General features: G+C 36.7%; 2 protein-coding genes across 4 annotated transcripts in view; one reads left to right on the top strand and one right to left on the bottom strand.

Annotated features, from left to right (window-relative positions):
* The window catches only part of RB195_017223 (uncharacterized protein), a gene marked incomplete at both ends in the record, with an annotated part of 39,900 nt that extends 27,758 nt beyond the window's left edge, over window positions 1-12,142 (bottom strand). For 2 of the 3 annotated variants that reach the window (XM_064184124.1, XM_064184125.1), the window contains 3 exons: window positions 1,414-1,515; window positions 1,592-1,630; window positions 12,068-12,142. In XM_064184124.1, the coding sequence (XP_064040003.1) occupies window positions 1,414-1,515; window positions 1,592-1,630; window positions 12,068-12,142 (216 nt within the window). Of the gene's footprint in view, window positions 1-1,413; window positions 1,516-1,591; window positions 1,631-9,415; window positions 9,584-12,067 lie in introns of those variants that run through there. The other variant, XM_064184122.1, reaches the window with a different exon arrangement.
* Window positions 7,176-9,542, top strand: RB195_017224 (uncharacterized protein; the record flags this gene model as incomplete). The annotated part of the gene is made up of 3 exons (XM_064184126.1): window positions 7,176-7,235; window positions 8,955-9,044; window positions 9,420-9,542. The coding sequence occupies 3 exons, from the start codon at window positions 7,176-7,178 to the stop codon at window positions 9,540-9,542; spliced, it is 273 nt and encodes a 90-aa protein (XP_064040006.1).
* Window positions 12,143-21,891: the final 9,749 nt, after the last annotated feature.

Raw genomic sequence — 21,891 nt, 5'->3', positions numbered from 1 at the left:
TGATTAAATCGCACAATCGAAATGGTGCGATGGGTAGACTCCGCCCACTCGACGCTCTTACCCAATGGTGCCCTGGAAAAAGGGGCGGAGCAGATCACTACTACATCGATTATATATAGATTTGGACAGTGAATGAGATGCTACTCTCGAGTTTAGAAGTAATTCTAGAAAAAATGTTTTGTGACGAGAACACCAGGCACAATGTAACCGAAGCGCTCTTCTGTCGATATGCTGCGGTAGTCCTGCTACCACCATATCCTGAAAAATAAGTACAAATAAACTGCAAAAAAAAGGATATTTGACCAACAAACAAACGAAGAAGACGGCGCTGCAGCGATGTTTACATGAGATGGCGCCGGAAACAACTTTTTTTCATGGTGTGGCGATGGTGACGTTCGGAGAAATCGAGCACAAACAAATGAAAAAGGTCATGGAACATTTCTAGGATAATACGGATGCGTCGGTGAGAAAAATTTCACTTGTCTCTGACAACAATGTCGCTGTCCAAACTGGTTGCTTCAGTGAAGGAGAAGAGAGCAAAAAGAGCGGGGTGAAAAAAGAAACAGAGAAATTCCAAGTGGAAAATATTTGGCTTTTGGAAAATGAGAAACAGTGGGTGAATGAATGAATGATCGATTGATCTGAACACACCAATGAATGAATGGATGAATGGAGAGAAAAGCACGGGGAAAATGTTGTTGTGGAATCTCCAATGACTGTTTCAATTAAATAGATGCCAGGTCAACAAGATCAACACTACTGAGGAAACAGAGGTACGATTAGAGCGTAATTTGTTGGTTGGGGCGCAATTACACGGTGAAATTTGATGACAAAGGCGAAAAAATTACAAGACTCGTTTAAGAGTTCTCGTATTGAGTTCGATAGATTTCGAATTATAGAAAAATTTAAGGGAACAGAAATAGCTAATTCAAAAAAAAATTAAATTAAAAGCAGCATGTAATTACAAAGTTGTGTATAAATATAATTGAACATGCCATTTTTGGTCATTTATAAGAGAGAACAAGATTTTTCTTAAGAGAAATTTCGAAAAAAAGCTCTGAAAAAAGGAGAAAATAAAATCTTGAAAAGGATTAGGATTTATAACAACTACTTGTGCAAGGATTCAAAATGCTCCAATCAAAAAAAATTAATTGAAGCAGCAAAATAACGCAAAGTTGGATCCAAGTGAAAATGAAAATCATGATAATTATGAGTTCAACTCGGGACGAAAGACGGGACCTCTTTTATTTTTCGCTGTAGTTCCAAAAAAGTTTTGTTTTTCTTGCAGACAAACGCAATGTGTTTGAATAGTTAATTGTAATTTTAATTAGTTTATTTTAATTATTAATTAAAATCACAGCGTTTCTTCTTTAGAAATTTAGTGCGACAGCTAAACGATTTATTGAGACTCACCAATAAAGGATAGCCGGGATGATATCCTGCGAAAAAGCCACGAACAGAAGCGATTCCTACGAAACCATCGAATAGGAACACAGCGATGATCTCGATCAATACCTATCGATTATACACAGCTAAAGTAGCAGCGTTCAACGGCTTGTGCACTTTTAATAACGATAGACCCGGAACTAACCACACAGCACGGACACAAGACGCGGAACGACAGGCGATTCTTGCAGACGATGAATGATCGCTACCGGGGCGGTGCGATCATGACTCGGCTGGCCTGAGCCAGCGCCGCCGTCGCGGTCGCCGCGATCGCGCACGTTCCTTCACGGAGCAAAGAGCGATTTCAGCCGGGGAAAACATTAAAACAGTGCTTGATTGATACGATAGGATGTTGAGAAGGCAGCGCAACACCCAGTGTCGAGAACGTTTCAACGCAAATATGTACGCGACGAATCTCATTGAATTCTCATTGAGAAATTTTAGGAGAAATCGTGGGAAAAAATTTCAGCCGAATAGCGGTTGCTTTTGTGAACAGGGAATTTTCGTACAGCATAAATTTCAATTCAATTAACTTCAATCGATTATCTTTTCAGTTTCGATTTCTATACAATTTCAATCCATTCGTATAGCATTTCAGCTCATTTCAGGTAATTTTTCTAATGAATAATTTTGAATTTTCGCGGAAATTGTTCTAATTCCAATCTAAGAAATAATTCTCAACTTTTTCAAATCTTTTCATCTTCTTCTGCGTTTTTCAGTCCTTCTCCAAAATTTCTATCATGAAATTTTTTTCTTTTTATTATTTATCGAAAATTATCGAAACTATTAAAAAAAACCTATAACTATGTCAATGCTCGAATTTACGGTAACGCGCTGCTTTGAATTTCACTTTTTTAGCTCACTAATTTTTTTCCATTGCGTCTTTATATTCTTATTTTATTTTGTACTCGACAGCTCTCTATTACCAATCTGAACGTTTTTGCCATTACTAAGTTGTAGTTTAATTTCATAATTCCCTACCGGTCTTACTCTACGCCCACGCAAAAGCATAAATGAGCGAAGCGAGCTGCATTTCATAGAATCATTATTTATATTTTTGATAATTTCACAACAAATAAGAAATATTCCAGGACCTTTTCTGAACCTTTTTATTCTCCCCTATTTTTTCAGCTTTTGCAAAAAATTTCTGTTATGAAGTTTTTATTTATTATTGATTACGAATACTATCGATGGTGTAGAAAAAAAAGAAAAAAAAGGAAAAAGTTACTTCTTTTGACTTCTCGTGAATAGATAGTAGAGTAGATTGCTCAAAGCGTAGAAGAAAGTATAGAGTGATGTATTTAGAAATTTTCCAGAGGAATTTTTTTTCCAAAGAAATTCTTAGTACAGTAATCGTACCGGAGGAGATCATGCGCTCGAATGATGTGTGGAGAAAAATATTCGCTGTCAGCAAACGTGACAGTTATTTTAAGCTAATCTCTGTGTTCTGCAAACGAGGCGAAATTCCCCGAAATCGAAATGGACGTAAAGCCACGCCCACTGTTGATAACGCATTAGATCCGGAAACTTGTGAAAGAGTCAGTTTCTGGCATTCGGACGTTGATTTTGTCCCATTGAGCCGAAAAAAAAACTACTTTATGAAAGAAAACTCATAAAAAAGTATGAATTCCTACAAGTGGAAATAGTAATTTTTCATATTATTATTATTATTATTATTATTATTATTATTATTATTATTATTATTATTATTATTATTATTATTATTATTATTATTATTATTATTATTATTATTATTATTATTATTATTATTATTATTATTATTATTATTATTATTATTATTATTATTATTATTATTATTATTATTATTATTATTATTATTATTATTATTATTATTATTATTATTATTATTATTATTATTATTATTATTATTATTATTATTATTATTATTATTATTATTATTATTATTATTATTATTATTATTATTATTATTATTATTATTATTATTATTATTATTATTATTATTATTATTATTATTATTATTATTATTATTATTATTATTATTATTATTATTATTATTATTATTATTATTATTATTATTATTATTATTATTATTATTATTATTATTATTATTATTATTATTATTATTATTATTATTATTATTATTATTATTATTATTATTATTATTATTATTATTATTATTATTATTATTATTATTATTATTATTATTATTATTATTATTATTATTATTATTATTATTATTATTATTATTATTATTATTATTATTATTATTATTATTATTATTATTATTATTATTATTATTATTATTATTATTATTATTATTATTATTATTATTATTATTATTATTATTACTATTATATTTATAAGAAGATGAAGATGTCAACGACGGAGCAGAAGCCAAGACGGCATCACCGATTGTCACGCAAAGGACGTGATTAAAAATAAAAAGAAAGATTCATGTCCATTTCTATGTTAATTATACTAACAGCTTTTCCTGAGTAATTTTTATTATTGAACATATTTTTATAGACGAAAAATGTTTTGAGGTTAAATCCAGACTAACGCGGAGCATTAAGTGAAATTAGTATCGTTGCAGGATTCATAGAACACATTGCAGAGGAGCGGGAGGAGGAAAGGAGCAAGCAGTTTTTTTTTTCTTCTCTTCGAGAGCACCTGATCAGATTTCAGTTCCTGGCAACTGCTGTTTCCGTAAAATTACTGTATCGTTTCGGGAATTCTATCATCGTCTGCGTCTCCGTGCTCTCATGTATTCGTCAAATTCTATTTCAGTCAGTTTCTTTTTTCTCTTGGTCACCAGTGTCTTCACGGATTAGAAACGATTTAGAATAAAGCTATCCTAGTTGTACGTATAGCTTTTTCATTTCTTTTTTTTTCGCCTCACCCTTTTCTCTATATCTTCATGGATTTTATTATTAAAAGGATAAAGGATAAAGTATACGGTGTTAATGAATCCGCTTGGGATGCGCCCCCACGTTCACTTCAATTCAGGATCGTTTGAGGTTTACGAACGTGTAACTGGCCTACACAATGACTTGCGGTGGATAGCCGATGCCTCAAGTCAGTGCTTTTATCCTCCCAGGCAAGTCTGGTGCCAATTTGTCGACCCCGGAGCGATGAAAGCTTTGGTAAACACTAGGGCGGATTCGAACCTCCGATCGATCGTGCAGGCAGCGGAACCTCTAACCGACTGCGCTATACCCGCCCCTAATTTATTATATATATATTTATTACATTTATATTTTTACTATTTTATTAAATTTTCTTAAAACTAATTTATTTATTGTTATTTTATTATTATTATGTTATTATTATATGTTTTATTTTTTCATTTGTTAAAATAATTTCACCAATACTTTATTTTATTTCATTTCTGTCAATTATTTCCCAAATATTGAGTATATTTGCAGCATTATTGAAATGACTGAGACCAGAAAACAGAATTTTTCAACTTTAGTTGACGGGGCGGAACTAATCATTCATCATTCCTCCATGATCACATCCAATCGCACCAAAAAGTGCTAATTAATCACGATAAAAAAAACGAAGTACTAATTGATAATTGGAACGTTCGAACGTCAACAATCGCGTTAAACGAACACTTTTCAGCAGGGGAATTTGTTTTCTGTTCGAGGCCCAGATAAGCTCCGCCCATCGCCTCGTCGTTTGCACCGTGAAACAGCAATAGAGCACAGTTAAGAAGATGCTCGATGTGCTTGCTCGATGTGCGGGTGTACGTACAAAGTGAGGCGACCGGCCTCGTAAACAATCGTAAACAAACGCATTGACACCAATAAAGTTGTTGCTAACATATGCGTTAGTTACACTCTCAAGTCAACTAGAACAAAAACCACAAAAACATGCTCCATTATATGCGACATTATTGGACGGAAACGTAGGAGGAGCGAGGAAGAACACGTCGGCGAGGAGAAATTTTCTGGATCGGGGGAAAAATTTCTTGAGAGAACTAGTTATTGCAGTGTTTAGTGTTTAAACTGCCCTTAGAGCGAAATCTTCACGAGAAACAATGATTAAAGACCGCGACAAGGAGTGACTGCAGACTCTTTCGCAGGAAAAACGCGCTCTTCTTCATTTGTTTCCATTCTGAACTATGAACGGAACGTAGAGCAGGAAGCAGTTAGCAATAATTTGGAGGAACTGGAAAGTCACTTGCAAACCTTGCCGAAAAATATGAGGTGGATACGAAAAAAAGAATTTCGTGGCCAGATTATAGTTTCGGGCAACATTTTGCGACCGTGGGCGACAATGCGCGACACCAAGCGACTTGCGACATCCAGTAACTTATGCGAATTTCTCTTAGTAGAGATGGATAGTGTGGGTGGAGAGAAAAATTGGAACCTGCTCCCCAAATTCGAAATGATCTTAGCGAAATGAAGAATGTAAGCGCTTTCTGAAAGACAATGAACGTAGCGAGCGATTGTCAGCGACAAAGGAGTATAGGCGAGCGGACGATTAGTTCTAACAGGATAACCTGCGATAAGTAACTATGCACTTGCTTTAAAGCTAACTAACGTGGAGTGCAATTGTGTAAACACTTGCGATAAAGATGGGACCCGCGCCAGCTTCGATTAGACTGCAGAAACGAACTAGGGTCCCACACACCATTACGAGCGCAACCGCCAACGCAGTTGCACCAAGCTTCAGTTCTTTCTGAGCGGATTAAAATCTCGTGCATCGGGGAGCGATACAGAAAGCAGCTTAGCAGCTGAGGGATTTTCAATGAGAAAAACGAAAAAAAGTCATGCGACTCTGGAGAGCGTTAATCCAGAGGATTTCCTTGAAAAACTTAGGATCAGAGGATAAAGGAGAGATGGAAGAAAAAAGAAGGAGGAAAAAATGAAAATTCCGAGCGAAATATTGTAGAGATAGGAAAGAGGGAAAAAGCGGAATGAGCGAGCGAGAATTTGTGGGAGTTAGAGAAAGAATAAGGCGGGCAAGGAAGAAAACAAAATAAATATTGACAATAAATAGACAACATTTTGTAAATAAACAATTAGTAGATCTCACTTGTCAAGAAAATAACAGACTTGCAGAGTTCGCAGGAATTATTTTCATGAAGATTTCCAGAAAGAAGCCGAGAAAAATTCCTAACTTTCTTACACTGGAAGAGTATGATCGACTAAGAGCGGCAGGAGGGAAGAATCCTTGGATACACATGAAACTATCCAGAAATCAGAAGATTTCCCGGGAATCCGCTTTATCAGCGCTGTGTTAAGACTGTCGAAAATAGCTGAACCAGTCCTGCAGGACTACACACGCGTCGCAATAAACGGATGTGCAGCCGTGTCGTCGTCATGTGACACTGTGTGAGCGAGCACAAACGACAATGACGAGAATGAGCGCGACGCGACGCGACGATGACAACTGTTTTGTAAGTCGTTGAAGGATGCGTTTTTAGTTCGTGCAGAGATCCTCTTCGATGGCTGGTTCTCGAATAGTGTGTGTATGTGTGTGTGTTTCGTTCGTTAGAATAGCAACCGAGGAACAGGAGGGAAAAAAAACCACGCCTCGTCTCGCTTCGCCCCTCTTTCCACTAATTGAACCCCCGTGTGAGCGATGCGAACGAACGTTGGTATCCGCCGCCCCGAGCACGACATGACATTTGTATTCGGGGCGATTTTTTCCCCCCGTGAACAACGATTATGAATCTGGTAGCGGTGCGTCCAGGATGAGAACGCTGGCTGGGCTGGGCGGATGCAGGTGAAGTTACCATGCAGCCACCAACCACCTCGACTGGTGAACTGGTTGAAAGAGGACATATTCACAGTACGGTACGGTAATGACAGTATCAAACGGTGGCGCCATCTTTTATGATATCCAGACATTGTGGAATGTGTACGGACGTAAAATAGATGATCATTCATGCCGGATAGGAAGAAAAACGGAGAGAAGATGGTGAGCAACACTTCTTCAACGGAAAATAAAAGAAAAGGACAACTGTTCCTAGTACAAATTCGTTTGCACAACTATCGAATCTTTACACTTGGTGAATGTGATGTGGATAGATGAATTTGTGTTGCAAACGCGAAAATTATCACCGTTGTACCGTTACACTTTCATTTTCGTTTCGGAATCGGTAAAAATCCTGCAAAACTACAAAAAAAAGGAGCAGTTGTCCATGATCGACGCAATGAAGCTGCAGACTATAAATCTGCAGCAGCTCCTTGATGCGGTCAACATTTTAACGCCTCGATAGTAACTGCAGTAGGAGAATCTGAAGGTATGTTGGGTGAATTGGAGAGATGTTCGAGATGACCAGGAATGCAGCAGTACAATAGCAGCAGAATGACGGCACATTAGCAGCAACTCTTCCCGAAGAACTCTCTTCTATCGGATTGTTTTTGTCCAAGGAATAGAGCGAAACATAATCTTGTTATGAGTTTTTTTTTTCTCAAGGCTGTTTTCGTGTAAATCGATACTTGAATCGTGCCGTTTCCGTGATAACAGGAACAGCAACTACTGATGATGTCCTGCTGTTGTCCTGACATCCTGATCAATTCTCAATATTTTTGCAATTTCACGACGCAACAGAGATATCTTCCTCTGATAAAAAAAAACGCAGATATTAAAACGAAATCAAATTCTCCATACTGTATTTATATTTACCGTTCACATTTCATTTTTTAAATTTGTGTTCATGTTTGTTAAAAAATTCCCATTAGCAGCTCAAAATACACAACCACAAAGCAGTACAGACAAGCAGTAGACAATTAACTATACTGATTTTCGGTAAAATAAAATAGTATATATACAATAAAAGTATATATAAATTAGTATTACTTGTATGTGTAATTTAAAAAAAATATCTGTAATTTCACTAAAATATACTGCGCTTGAAAGCTGCTGCTATAGTGCTGTCATTCTGCTGCTGTTCTCCTAAACCCAGCTCTCAGAATATTTCGTCGTCTAAATTATGTGATATTTCAAATAAATTAGCTCATATTTCACAACTTTCTTTATCTGAAACTAAAATCATCACTTTAAAAAATATTTAGGAAAATTTTCTAGCTTTCCCGGAGAAACAGAAATCTCCGAAGAATTATAACGTCAGAATCTTTTTGCATATAATACAGCGTAATCATGCAAGCCGGAAAACGCTGCTATCCTTCCGATCAAATTGATTGATGATCAGACTAAAACGTAAGGTAAACGCCTAAGTTGTAGCAATAAGCTATAAAAGATGATAATAATACAATAATAAAGCAATAGGGCAAAAGAGGATGAAAGTAACAAGATAATACGGTAGAAAAGGATAATAATAATAATAATAATAAAATAATACGATAGAAGAAGATAATAATAATAATAAAATAAAAAGGTAGGAAGGAAACGGAAAAAAAGAGTGCTTAGATCAAATATAATTTTTTACCTATGCATATTTTGCGTATTTTTCTCGCAAGACTTCTAAAATTGCAGAAGTGCAAAAAAAATCATTTGAAGGATCACTTTAAAAAATTTACATTTGTTTTTAAAAAAATTCAGCATTGAAGAGCGGACTAGAAGAACAATATCGTCGTAAAGTGACGTCGTTCAGCACGATAGCAGCACTAACTGACGATGGATTTGGTATCGAGAAGCTGGTGCTGCTACCCGATTCCATTTCCGAGAAAAAAAAATGGTGAAGAATCCAGGAAAACAACATCAGAAAAGAAATCCAGTAGCAGTCTGGAATTGGATCGAATTATGGGGCGAGAAAAATAAGAAAAGAAGAAAAATAGAAATAAGAATAGAAGAAGAAGAAAAAATAGAGACTAATTTCATAATTTATAATTTTCGTTACTACTACATGTGTGTGGGCGTCAGCGGCACAATGGAAAACAGTCGTACTAGACCATAATCCCCTGGAAAACGCACGCATGCGACACCTCCACGTCCACGGTGATCGGACGACGGTGTAATGTAAGGTGCCATCCACTCCGTGAACGTGTTCCTCGCTAATCTCTCCGTCTGTTCAGTTGCCGGCTGACATCAAATATGATGCGACACCGACATGTGACGCGGAACATGCTGTAGTGGGTGCCGGAGAATCTGCTGACCATGTGCGTGGGCGTGGTGGCGGATTGCGTCGTACTTCGTAGAGGTACGTCGTTTTCAGAAATCCTTTCTCGTTATCGAAGCCCTTCACAGATATGAACAGATGGAAAATTCTAAGGTAAATAAGGCAGAAGACGAAACCGAAAAGACCCCCTCCCCCAGAAAAATGGGCATCCAGAACTCAGTGAAATACTCATAGTACCAGAACAATTTAGATGTGCCTAAGAAAAAAATGCTCCTAAAAAAAAAGAAGGGGAGGAGAGAGGAGCAGAGAAGAATATTCTAGTCACAAACACCATAAACCTAAAGAAAGGAAAACGAAGAATAAATGCAAAAAATAAATTTACTTCTTCACGGCTCCAGAAAAATTTCCTATGACTTTCTCTTTTCAGAAGAAATGCACGAATGCAAAAAAAAATTAACCCTGACCTATTCTTTTCAGAAAAAAAGAGGCAGGAAAAAAAACTCCCTACGGTTTCCTGCTCCCAGAAAAAGAATGGCGCCGAAAAAATTTCTACGGCTTCCTCTTTTCAGAAAAACCACAAAAGCGGAAGAATTTCGACCGGCTTTCTCTTTCTCAATAAAAAAATTCGTGATTACAAAAAGAAAACCGAAAACCAACATATTTTTCTTTTTCGAAAGTAAATAGCCAACGCAAGAAAGGTTCCTGTGGCGATTCCAGAGAAAATCACAAATGCAGAAGAATTTCCTGCAACTCTTTTCTTCCAGAACAAAGCTAAAAGCCTTTTAAATGTTTTCAGGAGGGAAAGCACTTCGGAGGCTGCAATCGAAGTACTCGAAGGAGCGCAGCGCATCCAGTGAAAGAATCCTTTCAAAAATAGCTATTCATCGGATGCGCAAAGCCGCGGGCGGTAAACGTAGCGCAGGTCGAAGCACGTGTGAGTGAAATTACGAGGTTGGTGTGGTTGCAAAAAAAAACTTGACGATATAAAATAATATAATAAGGAGTAAAATAGAAATAGAATAGAATAGGGAATTCCATGGATAAAGTGAATTTAAAAAAAACTTTGCCGGTAAATTACTCACCTTCTTCCTTTTCTTTGCTTCTAGTAAGTTATTCAAACGTTTCCCGTTTTCTCCATTTTTCATCGCAATTTTTTTTACTTATTTAAATTTGCCATTTACCGATTTGCAAGTACTAATTTCCCTACGGAATTTAATTTTGCAAGCTTGAATCTATAACCTTAAAATTTGAGAACTCTTTAATTATTGATGAACTGTCGCAGAACAGCGGGCAGCCAACGGGAAACGGAGAACCGAGTTGAGATCTCGAATAAAAGTGATAACGAATGAAATGATGATGAATAAATTCACCGTGTTCTGAACGAAGTGACCGTAGTGTAACTTAAAGCTTAAAGAAAAACACCGCTACCATCATTATTTATTTATTTTGCGATCTAAGAATTTCTTTTGACTTATATCTTCTGTTTTCTTTCCATGTGCTGTTGATTTCGAGTGATTTTTTCCGGTAATTCACGCTTTACTGCCAAAAAATCCTCAAAAGATGGAAAAAAACGAAGGGATGGAGTCATCCGTAATTATGGATTCGAATTATAATGGTAGCGGTGGTTTCCCCCGAGCTTAGGATATTCGAACCTCTGTCAGCCAAGCTGCCACATAGCTGCCACCGTACATTTCTGATTACACAGTATCCAGAAAATTTTCCTCCGAAAATCATGTCATCCTTAATTGATGAGGTCTTCAAATATCGTCGAATCGTTGAAAAATGCTAGCATCGGGAAATTTCGAGAACAACCAAAGTTTAACTTCATTTAATTCTTCCTTACTTAATGTCTGTCGAATAGCGTCATTTAAGGTGGGTTGTTTAGGCAATGACGAGATTTAGTTGATCATGTGGTCGAAGATGGAGGAAAAATGCTGTAAATTCCAGAAAATTCAAGCATCCACTTCAGAAAATAGCTTCTTCAGGTTCGATAATCATTTTACGAAAATAACAGCCGAGATAAGATGTAAGGTGAGATTGTTGAGTGAGCCGAAGCCATGCAAGCCATGCGTTCCTATTGACATCCAGAGAAAATACTGCCGTCACGCAAAGTTACTGGGTGTAAAAAAGACGTATTCGATCAAAAGTCAACACTTTACAACTCAATTTGTGAATATTTTTCAGCGTCGCATCAAAAAAACCGTCACCTAATCCAGACGTTACGGCCTGATGACCCCGTAGGCGCAACGCTCCGTATGTGACGGATTTAAATGTCAGCTGGAATAAAAATCACTCGGAAATGATTTATTATGTGGAATATGGCGGCTTATCGGATTAGTTTCAGCCCCAAAAAGTTCTGGAAGAGAAATCACGAATCATCAGTAGGTCATTATAAACTTAGCGACAACCTTGAAGTGAATGCTCGTTGTCGTGGACGGAAATTTTCTGCGGAAAAAAACCGGTTTCGATTAAGTCATTGGTAACCTCTAGTTTATTAGTTTATCGTAGCCCAATGCCATCCTGGCTGGGCTCTTCCATAACCCTATAAATCGCTGGATGTTTTGCAATTTGGCTTCGGCCAAACAGCTGATGTCATACACTAACGATGGTGACAGATGAATCGCCAGCCACCCAACCAACCGGTTGCTGACTGGCGGCCATTCGTCCACCACCATCCATTAAGATATGATAAAATAATAAAATGATCGAACACACACGAAGAAAAGCGGAAAAAATCAATAGAACAACAGAAAAAAAGCAAATTTCTACAGGTAGCCCAACATTGAGATAAACACCAGCTACTCCATTACATTTAATTTTTTCCGATGGGATCTAACCAGAAATTCTCTTGGACATTGAATTCTAAAAGACAAAAATGAGTTACTCAACTCAGCTGCTCAATTTTGAGGGGGAAAAACTCATAATTCTCAAATTTCAAATTTCATAAGAAAATCTCCTGAAGATCTTACTGGGGGAAAAAAGTAGGGAAATTCTCCGAAAATGAGAAAATACTACTTTTTAAAATGAATTTCAGTAAAATTTCTTAAACATTAAATTCTTTCTTTCAATTTCACAGCTTTTTAGAAACTCAAAATTTGAAAAAAAACACAAGTAAAGTACTGCTTGGAAAAATCCTTTTTTTTGTAATAAATAACTTTTTGAATAAATGAATAATTCAAAAATGAAGTTCATGAGTAGGAGAGAAAGAGACTAATAGATGTTCAATCTGTAATGTTTGAAAAAAAGTGAATTTAGCAAACCGATCAAACTCTGCGATAGTTTGTTTTGGAAGAAATCCAGAGAAAATAAATGAAATAATAACGGTTATATTTGACTTTACAGTGTTATACAAATTAATTTAACCTAATAGATACGATGACTGCAGATTTAAGACTGTACATGGAAGAAGCGCTAATTTGGAAGGATAGATTAGATTGGGATTCCAAGAGGAAAAAGGAGCAAACCTCCAACTTTGTAAGAGCGAACTCCATGGAGAGTGCAGAAAGAGAAAATCCGGGATCCATCATCTCAATGTTGGAGGAAGAGATAAGAATAGCTTTTCAAGTACGCGTATGCTTGTCAAGAAGTTGAACAGCACTTGTATAACATTCGGAGAAGTGAAAGGGGAAAGAAACGGAGAAAAAAGAAGCATAGGTAAAGACGGATCCACTTTCTATGTATATGTAACTCAAAACGAGAAAACCTAGTTCTGGATGAATATCTGGATGAACAATCTCGAGCGAAATAACACGAACATCTAGTGAAATCAAAAATATCACATGTCTTGGAACGGAAACGGATACGATCCCACCCTTTTCATTTTTCTTCTCGGATGAAACGTAGGATTTTCATATATTTTCATTTATTTAGTGCTGAATAATTTTTATCTGATTTTATCTTATCAAAAAACTACAACTTTACTATGTAGCTACTAGCTAAATAAAACAACTCTAAAATAATCTGTTCCATTTTGTTCTTTTTTCTGTTTTATGGCACACCTGCAGGTGTTTGAAGAAATAAATAAATAAACAAATAAATAAATAATACCCTAAAATAATCTCCAAATAATAGTAATAATAAAATAATCTTTGAAATAATAACACTACTAAACAATAATGATAATAAATCCAAGAAATCTAAGAGGATAAGAAGAAGAACAAATTTGAAGAGTTCTATTTCTATTTAAATATAATATCTATAATTTAAAAAATTCTATTTAATTTTAAATGAAAACAATGATCTCTAAATAATAATAAAAAAATAATCTCTGAAATAATAACACTACAGCGGAAAAATCTAATGAGGATAAAAAGTGGAAAATTTTTTGAAAATTCTATTCTCAAATCGAAGCTTCTCTTGGAGCAATATTCGCTATTATATTATATCGTTTTCGAGATTGTGTAGTGCAGAAACTGTGTAATAAAAATCCACTTCAACCATTGACCATAAATAGAATTTAATGGTTTTTTTTTCGTTTGAAAAAAATTGCGACAAAAATCGCTACGGTTGTGTGAAATACAGAGGAGAATTTCAGCAAATTTCAACACGCAAAGCACATCCGGAACAGCTGCGAAAACATTTCCATTTCAGCTATGGAACATCAGCATTGGCTCGTGGCCAAAAAAACCGTTCGATGTGTTTTTAAAAGAAGAATTCTGAAAATTGTCTGTCTGTGTGTGGGTGCGCGGGAGCGAGCGCGAATTTCGTTTACACAGCTTCGTGCACAGTCAATGATATGGCGACGGTCGGTCGGTCGGTCGGTCGGTCGGTCACTCACTCACTCATCAATGTTAATCCGTAGGCGACGAGCCGGTGATTAGCCTGATGAGGCTTTCTTTAAGTGGCACGAACTGTGTGTGAAATCTGTGCTCACGATTCAACGATACCGTACTCGTAAGGGTCCGAAGAGAAAGTGCCTCGCCTACTAGACCAGCGAACCGATAGTCGTACATGCAATAAAATAAATTTAATAAATGTGTGTGTCATCGGTTCAGAAAAAAAATACAGGATGCAAAAAAACCTCAAAAACAGGAATTGGTTGTAATTTCCTAATTAGAAAGATCTATAATAAGATTAAAAGAAAACCGCAGGAATTTAAAGATTCAATTTTTTACTACTTAATTTTTTTTACTTTCTTAATTTAATTCTTCTAATTGGGGTCACAAATGTTTTAATTGGTGGTGTGTATCGAAAATTCTACTTAGTTTTCTACCCTAGGAACGAAAAAAACGGACAAAAATGAATATGTGGACGTACACCAGCATTCGAATATTCGAACATTCAAAGCCACAAATGACAAATATTCGAAAACGCTCCCTGAGTTATGTAGAAACATTCGAATAGAAGCGCGTCGAGAGTGATAGTTTTGAGACCACTCGAATGGTCGACTCTGTATGAAAATTATGCAAATCTCAATATTTCACAGTGTCCTCACAAAAGTTGACTGCTCGGAAATTTGAATGATTGAATATTTGAAAATTGCAACAATCGCATATTCAAGTTCGAATACTTTCAGAGAACAGAGACTGATTGATGTTCAACCGTTCAAAAGTCTTTTCATCGTTGTGGATTACCATTTATAAAACGAGTACAATTACAACTACAACCATCCAGTTATAAAAAAAGCTCAGTGGTAAAATTTTTCGTTTCTTTTCTTCTCTAAAACCTCCACACCTTAAGGGTAACTAAAACTGAGGGTTATCGAGGGTTTTTCCCCAACCCTCAAAGCCAGACTAGAGGCCACATATGCTACTTGTAGGTGGTTGGTGGGACTCCTTTCACTAATGGACGGTTGTCGAAGGGATCCTCGTCACTTGAGGCCATGAGCTAGACCTACTTCACTTCAGCACGGTCCGGGTCCCACCTATCCGAGAGACGCACGGAGCTGGTGGGCGTGGCACATCACTTTTGTACGAGTTATCCGCACGCATAGTGAGGATAATTCGCGCAGAAGCTTCTGGATGGATTCAACGCCACATACATTTATCGTTACACACAATTTTTGTTCTCAATGTCTTTCCTCAAAAAAAAAGAGTAACAAAAGAAGGAGATCAGAAGGTCTAGGCCCAAAATCGAGGTTTAGGATTTTGGATTCGATTCTAGGAAAAATTTCCCGGGAGAAAGTCACTCTTTTTTTTGGTTCGGACACAAAATGGGAAATTCTGATTCCGATTTATCGAGAACGTTCCACTTAGAAGATCATAGAACGACCATATCAGCAAAACTGCGGAAGTGATAGTTTGCTATTGTGGTTGAAAAATTCTAGAAATTTTTTCATTCACAAACATTTCCCAGATGTCTTTTAGCGCGGAGGTGAGGTCAAAAATACTCAGAAAATTTAATATAATTGAAATAATAAAATACTTTGTAGAACACAAAGGCAGGTTAATTTTGGAGGAAAAAAAGAGATGAAAGAAAACATGAGTAAAGTAATCGTAAAAAATAAAGAATAGACAACGTAATTTATGCCACCAATCGATAATTGATTAGATATGAACGTGGTATTGATTTATTGCCGTGTCGATGTATTAGTATAACTGCACTGAGATGAGGATGAGTAGGCGACAAGACGCGATCGCCACGTTCCAATTAGATGCACACCAAAACCGCACAACAAACACAAATGCACGGTAAGAGGAGCGCGAAAAGACGGTGCTAGACGAAGAGACGCAGACATGCGGTGACTTTCAAATCACCGCCCATCACCCCAGCAAACTGGACAGGTGGAATGAAAACATACGAAGCGGATGTGCGCGGCCGTCGACGACGACGACGACGACGACGACGGAGACGATAGGTTGACAAGGTAACGGTACGCGTAATTATACCGACAACAAGAACTACGTCGATCCCTCCTTTTTCCGCCTTGGATGGCATCATAATGGGATTTTTAGTGTCGCGGATGCGTCCAGAAAAGTATGAGCTGAGATGAGCGACTTTACATCGGAGGTGAACATAAATAGTACAATTAGCAACAGTATTCTTACGATATCTGAAGTCATCTGAAAACGAAAACCAATCAATGGAAGTGAATGTGGTTTTTGCAAAGAAATTGTCATTGTCAACGACAATTTGTCATACTTTTCTGTGCCACAAGGTTGAACTGAAAAGTTTCAGTTCTCCTTTATAATAAATCAATTCAATCAATAATTATTATAGATCAGAATCAACATCAATTTGCACCACTAATTGTCAACTGATGCTACTTACTACTTTATAGATAGTCTGTGCAATTTAATCTCACCTTACATTTTCGAGGGATGAGTTTACAGTAACCTGAGGTGAGCTTACACTAATCTAAGGTGAGCATGACCTGAATGATCAGACCTGTCGACAATTGAGGCGACCCGGAGAAAATCCATGTCTCAAATTGATGCTAACTATTTTTCCCACAGAAAATTCATGGCCCGTAGTAAAGAAGTATTTCTCACAGAAACTCATATCAAGTTCGACTTACGTGAATACTCCAAATTTTTTTTTGTCATCAAATTTTCCACATTTTTTTGAGTGTTACCGTATTTTTTCGTTTAAACTCCAACTCGATATGGTTGGAGTTATTCTTTCGTTGGCGAAGGTTTATATTTGAGTTTTGTAGTGTGTGCTGACAATCCAGCAAATTGAGCCGAAACTTAATCGATTTCAACTGACAGCACATGCAACAGTTTTTTTTTTCTTAAAATGATTCGATGTTGTTTATTTCCAAACTGATCAAATTAGGTAAAAGTCAACTAATTTGAAACGTTGTTCCCACGCAGAAGTTTTTTTTTCGAAATAATTCAACCTTATTTATTTCCAAACTGACCAAGATGCATGGCAATCGACTAAGAATTGTATAGTAATCAATCAATATGAAAAGTTAGTCTTATGATTTAATTAATTAATTAATTAATTGAAGGTGAGCTGATACAGATGTGAAGAGCAATGGGGACAGCACAGCTGAAAGAATTCGGCTGGATGGATTCGACAGTGTGTAACTCAAAGAGGTCGGCAGCGTTTAGTGATGCATAAAAAGAGCTGGTAGGAAAATTGAGGTAATAAATTAAAGGTGTTATGAGGTAGGCAGGTAGCAGGGAATGAGGTCTGTTCATGAAATACCATGGAAGCTGAATAGATGACGGCGCAAGATCACCACACAGTTACCGTAGGACTTTGTTGGAGAGTTCAGGGGAAGATAATTAAGGGGAGAAGGGAATTGACGGGAAATGAGTGGAGTTTGGAAAATACTTGGAATTCGTCTGAAGTGAGCAACTAAAACATGAGAAATTTCTCCGAATATGTGACCCGAAAGTAAATGGAAGTAAATGGAACCGCAATCGGGTGAATCGGTTTGCATGAATCGTTTTCTGGGCAAATCCCATTGAACGTCGGTGAACTGTCACAAATACTGTGACGCTTGACAATCGAAGCAATCGAGCCGCTTGCAGAAAAAGAAACTGCACATCTACGTCGCGCATTAAATCTTTTTTTTACAGTAACCCGGTATGATCCCCCCTCCCCTCCCCCCACCGAAATCGAACCTACAGCCATATCATCATCATATATGGCAGATATATGTACGTTCACGTAAACGTCCCTAGGATGGGGCTCTTTTTTCTACGAACGAACAGGTTTTCTCTGCTGGAGACGAAAACGATTAAAGGAAGAGGACGGCCACAAAGTCAAATATATCAAAAATACACGACGCTGTTGTTTTTAGGAGTGAAATTGAGAACTTCCCAGGAATGGACGTGGTCAATACAGATGATGTCACGAGAGCGTTGATACTTGAAAGGATTTTCCGATATTTGCCGTCAGCTTAAATGGGAACTGTGTAAACAAAGACAAACACCAGACTTCTGGAGCTAAGAATGCACTTTTCAGCGAATCTCTGACCATAGAAATAAGGGAAAGAAGAGGGATGCTCGCTCGGGAGTTATACGGTAGCACGCTTCGTTCTGCATGAAACTTATAACCATACTGATACCAGTAGACAGGTAAATACCAATAAAGAAAATATGAAACAAAACAAAAACAGAAAAGGGGCATTTAATTCAATAAATTAATTCCCCGATTTTTTTTACTACGTCACTATTTTTCGCTGTGAAATAATTTGGAAGATTTGACCAACGACATAGACGAAGAATCCGCCAATTTAATTGAAATAAAAATTAAATTATAAGCATAAAGAATAAATAAAAATAAACTTAATGAATTAAATTAATTTGATCGAAATTTATTTCTTTGGTCGGAAAGCACAGAATTGATCGATCGCATCTGCTTGTGTTTACAGTCAACCACGCCACCTCACTTGTCATTGGTCCTTTTCAACGCCGACCAATCACAGACAAGCCAATCTTGGTGGTAGTAAAATGTTTCTTTTTAGACGTGAACCTGGCCAACTATTCAAAATTTTCCATAACGAGTATGAATTAGTGGTATATTGATTATAGGTACGATTATATTGTTGATCATATTGATTATATTGATTTGTTTGATTGTATTGATTATAGAATGGATTAATCAATAATCTAACTCCGATTTCATGACAAAGAAATGGAAATGGAAGAGGATCCAAATAGCCGAAGATAAAACTTGTGCGTGTGTCTGTGTTTGTCCTCATGTTTTTCGCGTAGTAAAAACACACACACACATACGAACCAGTTAGTCGTTCCGGGACCATCATGTCTAGCACGATAAATCGTGTTACGGTGGCCACGAGAAGAATACATTACCATAACGTACTAATACGTTCTACATAGGCTTAAACTCTTAAAAAAAATACACCAAGAACATTTTGTAGCACGGTGAAGCGCTCTCAAAGAAAAAAATCCTGAAGAAATTTTTTTTAGAGGAAATTTCGAAGAAACTCTCCCAAGGATTTCAAGGCTGAAACTCGCTAGCGATTTAGGAATACTTTAATGTTAGCAACTTATGAAGAGCATAGAGAGGAGTTTATAAAAAGGGGCGCCGAGCAATGGGCCGAGAAGAACCTCGACCGATTTACGGAAACTTCTCAATTTTTTCCATTAACCAACAGAAATTTCTAATTTTATTCTATGCAAGGGCTTATTTTCTGTAAAAGGTTCTTAAATATTTGATTCTAAATAAATAAATAAATACTTATAGAATAGAACTTTTTTTTTACTTAAATAGTCTTTTTCAAGGACTGAACACTTCTGCGACGAGAGCAACCTTTTCCAGTGTATTCACTTGCGAGGAAAATTTTCTCGATTAACCTTAACTAAGTACACATTTAGCAGTAACAATGATAAATACGTGTACTTTTAATGTTTTTTTAATAGACAACAGATTTAATTGGATTAAAAAAGGTGAAAAAATACTGCTGGGACCAAAATTGGAGTGAAAAAATTAAATATTAAACTCCAGAAAAAAAAATTTAAAAATACTGTAAAGAAAAAAAAGAGGAAAATTCTAATCTGTGTAATATGAACGCTCGGAAAAGTTCACATAGCAAAGTACTAGTAAGTGATTGGCCCAGCATAACAAAATGAGGGTTCTCGGGCACTTAACACACTACCTAACAACTCATTTCGTGATAGAAACTCCGTGGAAGTGGGCGTGGCAAAGTCCCATTAGAGTTGATTAATCGCGCCGAACAGCAACAACCGCAGCCGCAAGCGTAAGAAAAATTGAGGATAAACGGTGTGCGCTGCACACATGCTGAACCTCGATGACCATGCACAATACCCGTGCGGATTCGGTCGTCGTTGCGAAAAGTTTGCGCAAGCAATTCGTCGACGCGTCCAAAGCCTGTCCGCCTTGAACAAACGGATGCCCCCAGCGTTTGTTGCCACCCCGCACTTACGACCAATTTAACCGCAAGAAATGAGACAATTGTCGGCATAATCGGATCGAATTGATCGATAGCAATCAATAAAACAAAAAATATAATTATAGATAGAATACTAGTAGTAACTGTGAAGAGCACTTAGACTTAAATTCACATAGTGGGAAATTTGCAGGATTCTTCTTTCTTTTTGTTTTCTTTTTCCTGCTCAAGACAATGGAAAAAGTTTTATGCTGATTTTTATTACTAATAATATTACTAATACTAGTACCATAGAACTGTTGGTAATTCGGGTCAAATGATATCTAATAACTGAGAAAAAACCCTCGGGACCCCTACACACGAAGATAGCGAACTGATTGGAGTCACTTATGAGACGCAATACATCACTGATTACTGCTGGCACTATTTATATTTTATGTTATTTATTTATTTCATGTATTTATTACTTATTTGAAAATGCAGCTCCAAGGAAATTTTAAAAAATATCTCAAAATGAAAAGAGATCCAGGTGTTTCAATAGAATGAAAAAAAAAACGTAAAAAAAACAGAAGAAATGGAAACAAGGGCCGTGGGAATCAATTTGCACACTTCAAGAAGGAACAAATATTCCTGGAAAAACCCATTATTCTTTACGACTGGACCCTGATAATCATGTAATTTCAACTTCACGAGAAGACGCAGAGGAAAGAAGGTGTGCAGAGAAGTAGAGACTGCATTGATTTCTTCTCTTATTTTTTTGATCATCTCTCAATAATAACTACGCCGCAACCTGCAACTTTGCCACGTCCCGTGTCACTAAACGGAAGGCTTCCCAAATCTTGTCGAAGCGTTACACAGAAAGGAGAAGAACGTAAAAATTAGCGCACAGTTACACATTCTTTCATTTTTCTTTTTTTTTCCCCTCCTATCTCTTAGAGTTTTTCTTCAAGCAAAAAAAAAGTGAAGAGAGTTGCATAGAAAGACGTTGAACTTTAACGTAGTGAAAAAAAATTCAACTGTAATTTTCCAAGGACACATCCGTTTCTACGGTTCATGCGATTCGAACGTTTGTTACAATGTTAGAACGCATCAATTTCCCATAAATCTATTAAAAAGTGGTGGATTTTTGTCATTCTAGAATACACTACCAATACATGATCAATCAATACTGAGATCAATAACGTACCAACGTGTAGAAAAGAGATTACAGATTACACTATGTAATGCGGCAAATGTGCTGTTCAAGCGATAAAACTGATAAACACCACCACCATCACCGGAGATGGAGTGACTGAGGAGAAGAAACGGAACAAATGGTGTGATAACAGAAAAATCCTACAAAATATTAGACTAACCGTCCGGGAAACATTACAGTATCAATGCATGGAATATGGTCAAAATCCGTAGAATCATCAAAGAAGATATGGAATACGTATTGCAGTGAAGTCAGCGGCGCAATCCCTGGGTCCAAGGAGACCACCAAATCTGCGAGCGGATAGATCAGATTGATCAATAAAGCGGGGGAACCAATTGATCTCATTGATCAGTTTGATCTATCTGCGTCATTTCCATCAACCTCATCCCTGATTTTAAACTTGAGCTCAACCATAAATGTCTGGAAGAATTGGAATAGGCATCAAAGCGCTTCAGGACCTACATC

The sequence above is a fragment of the Necator americanus genome, chromosome II (genome assembly GCF_031761385.1).
Source record: "Necator americanus strain Aroian chromosome II, whole genome shotgun sequence".
NCBI lineage: Eukaryota > Metazoa > Nematoda > Chromadorea > Rhabditida > Ancylostomatidae > Necator > Necator americanus.
Note: the sequence above shows the minus strand (reverse complement) of the source record. Positions and strands in the feature narration are given on the sequence as shown.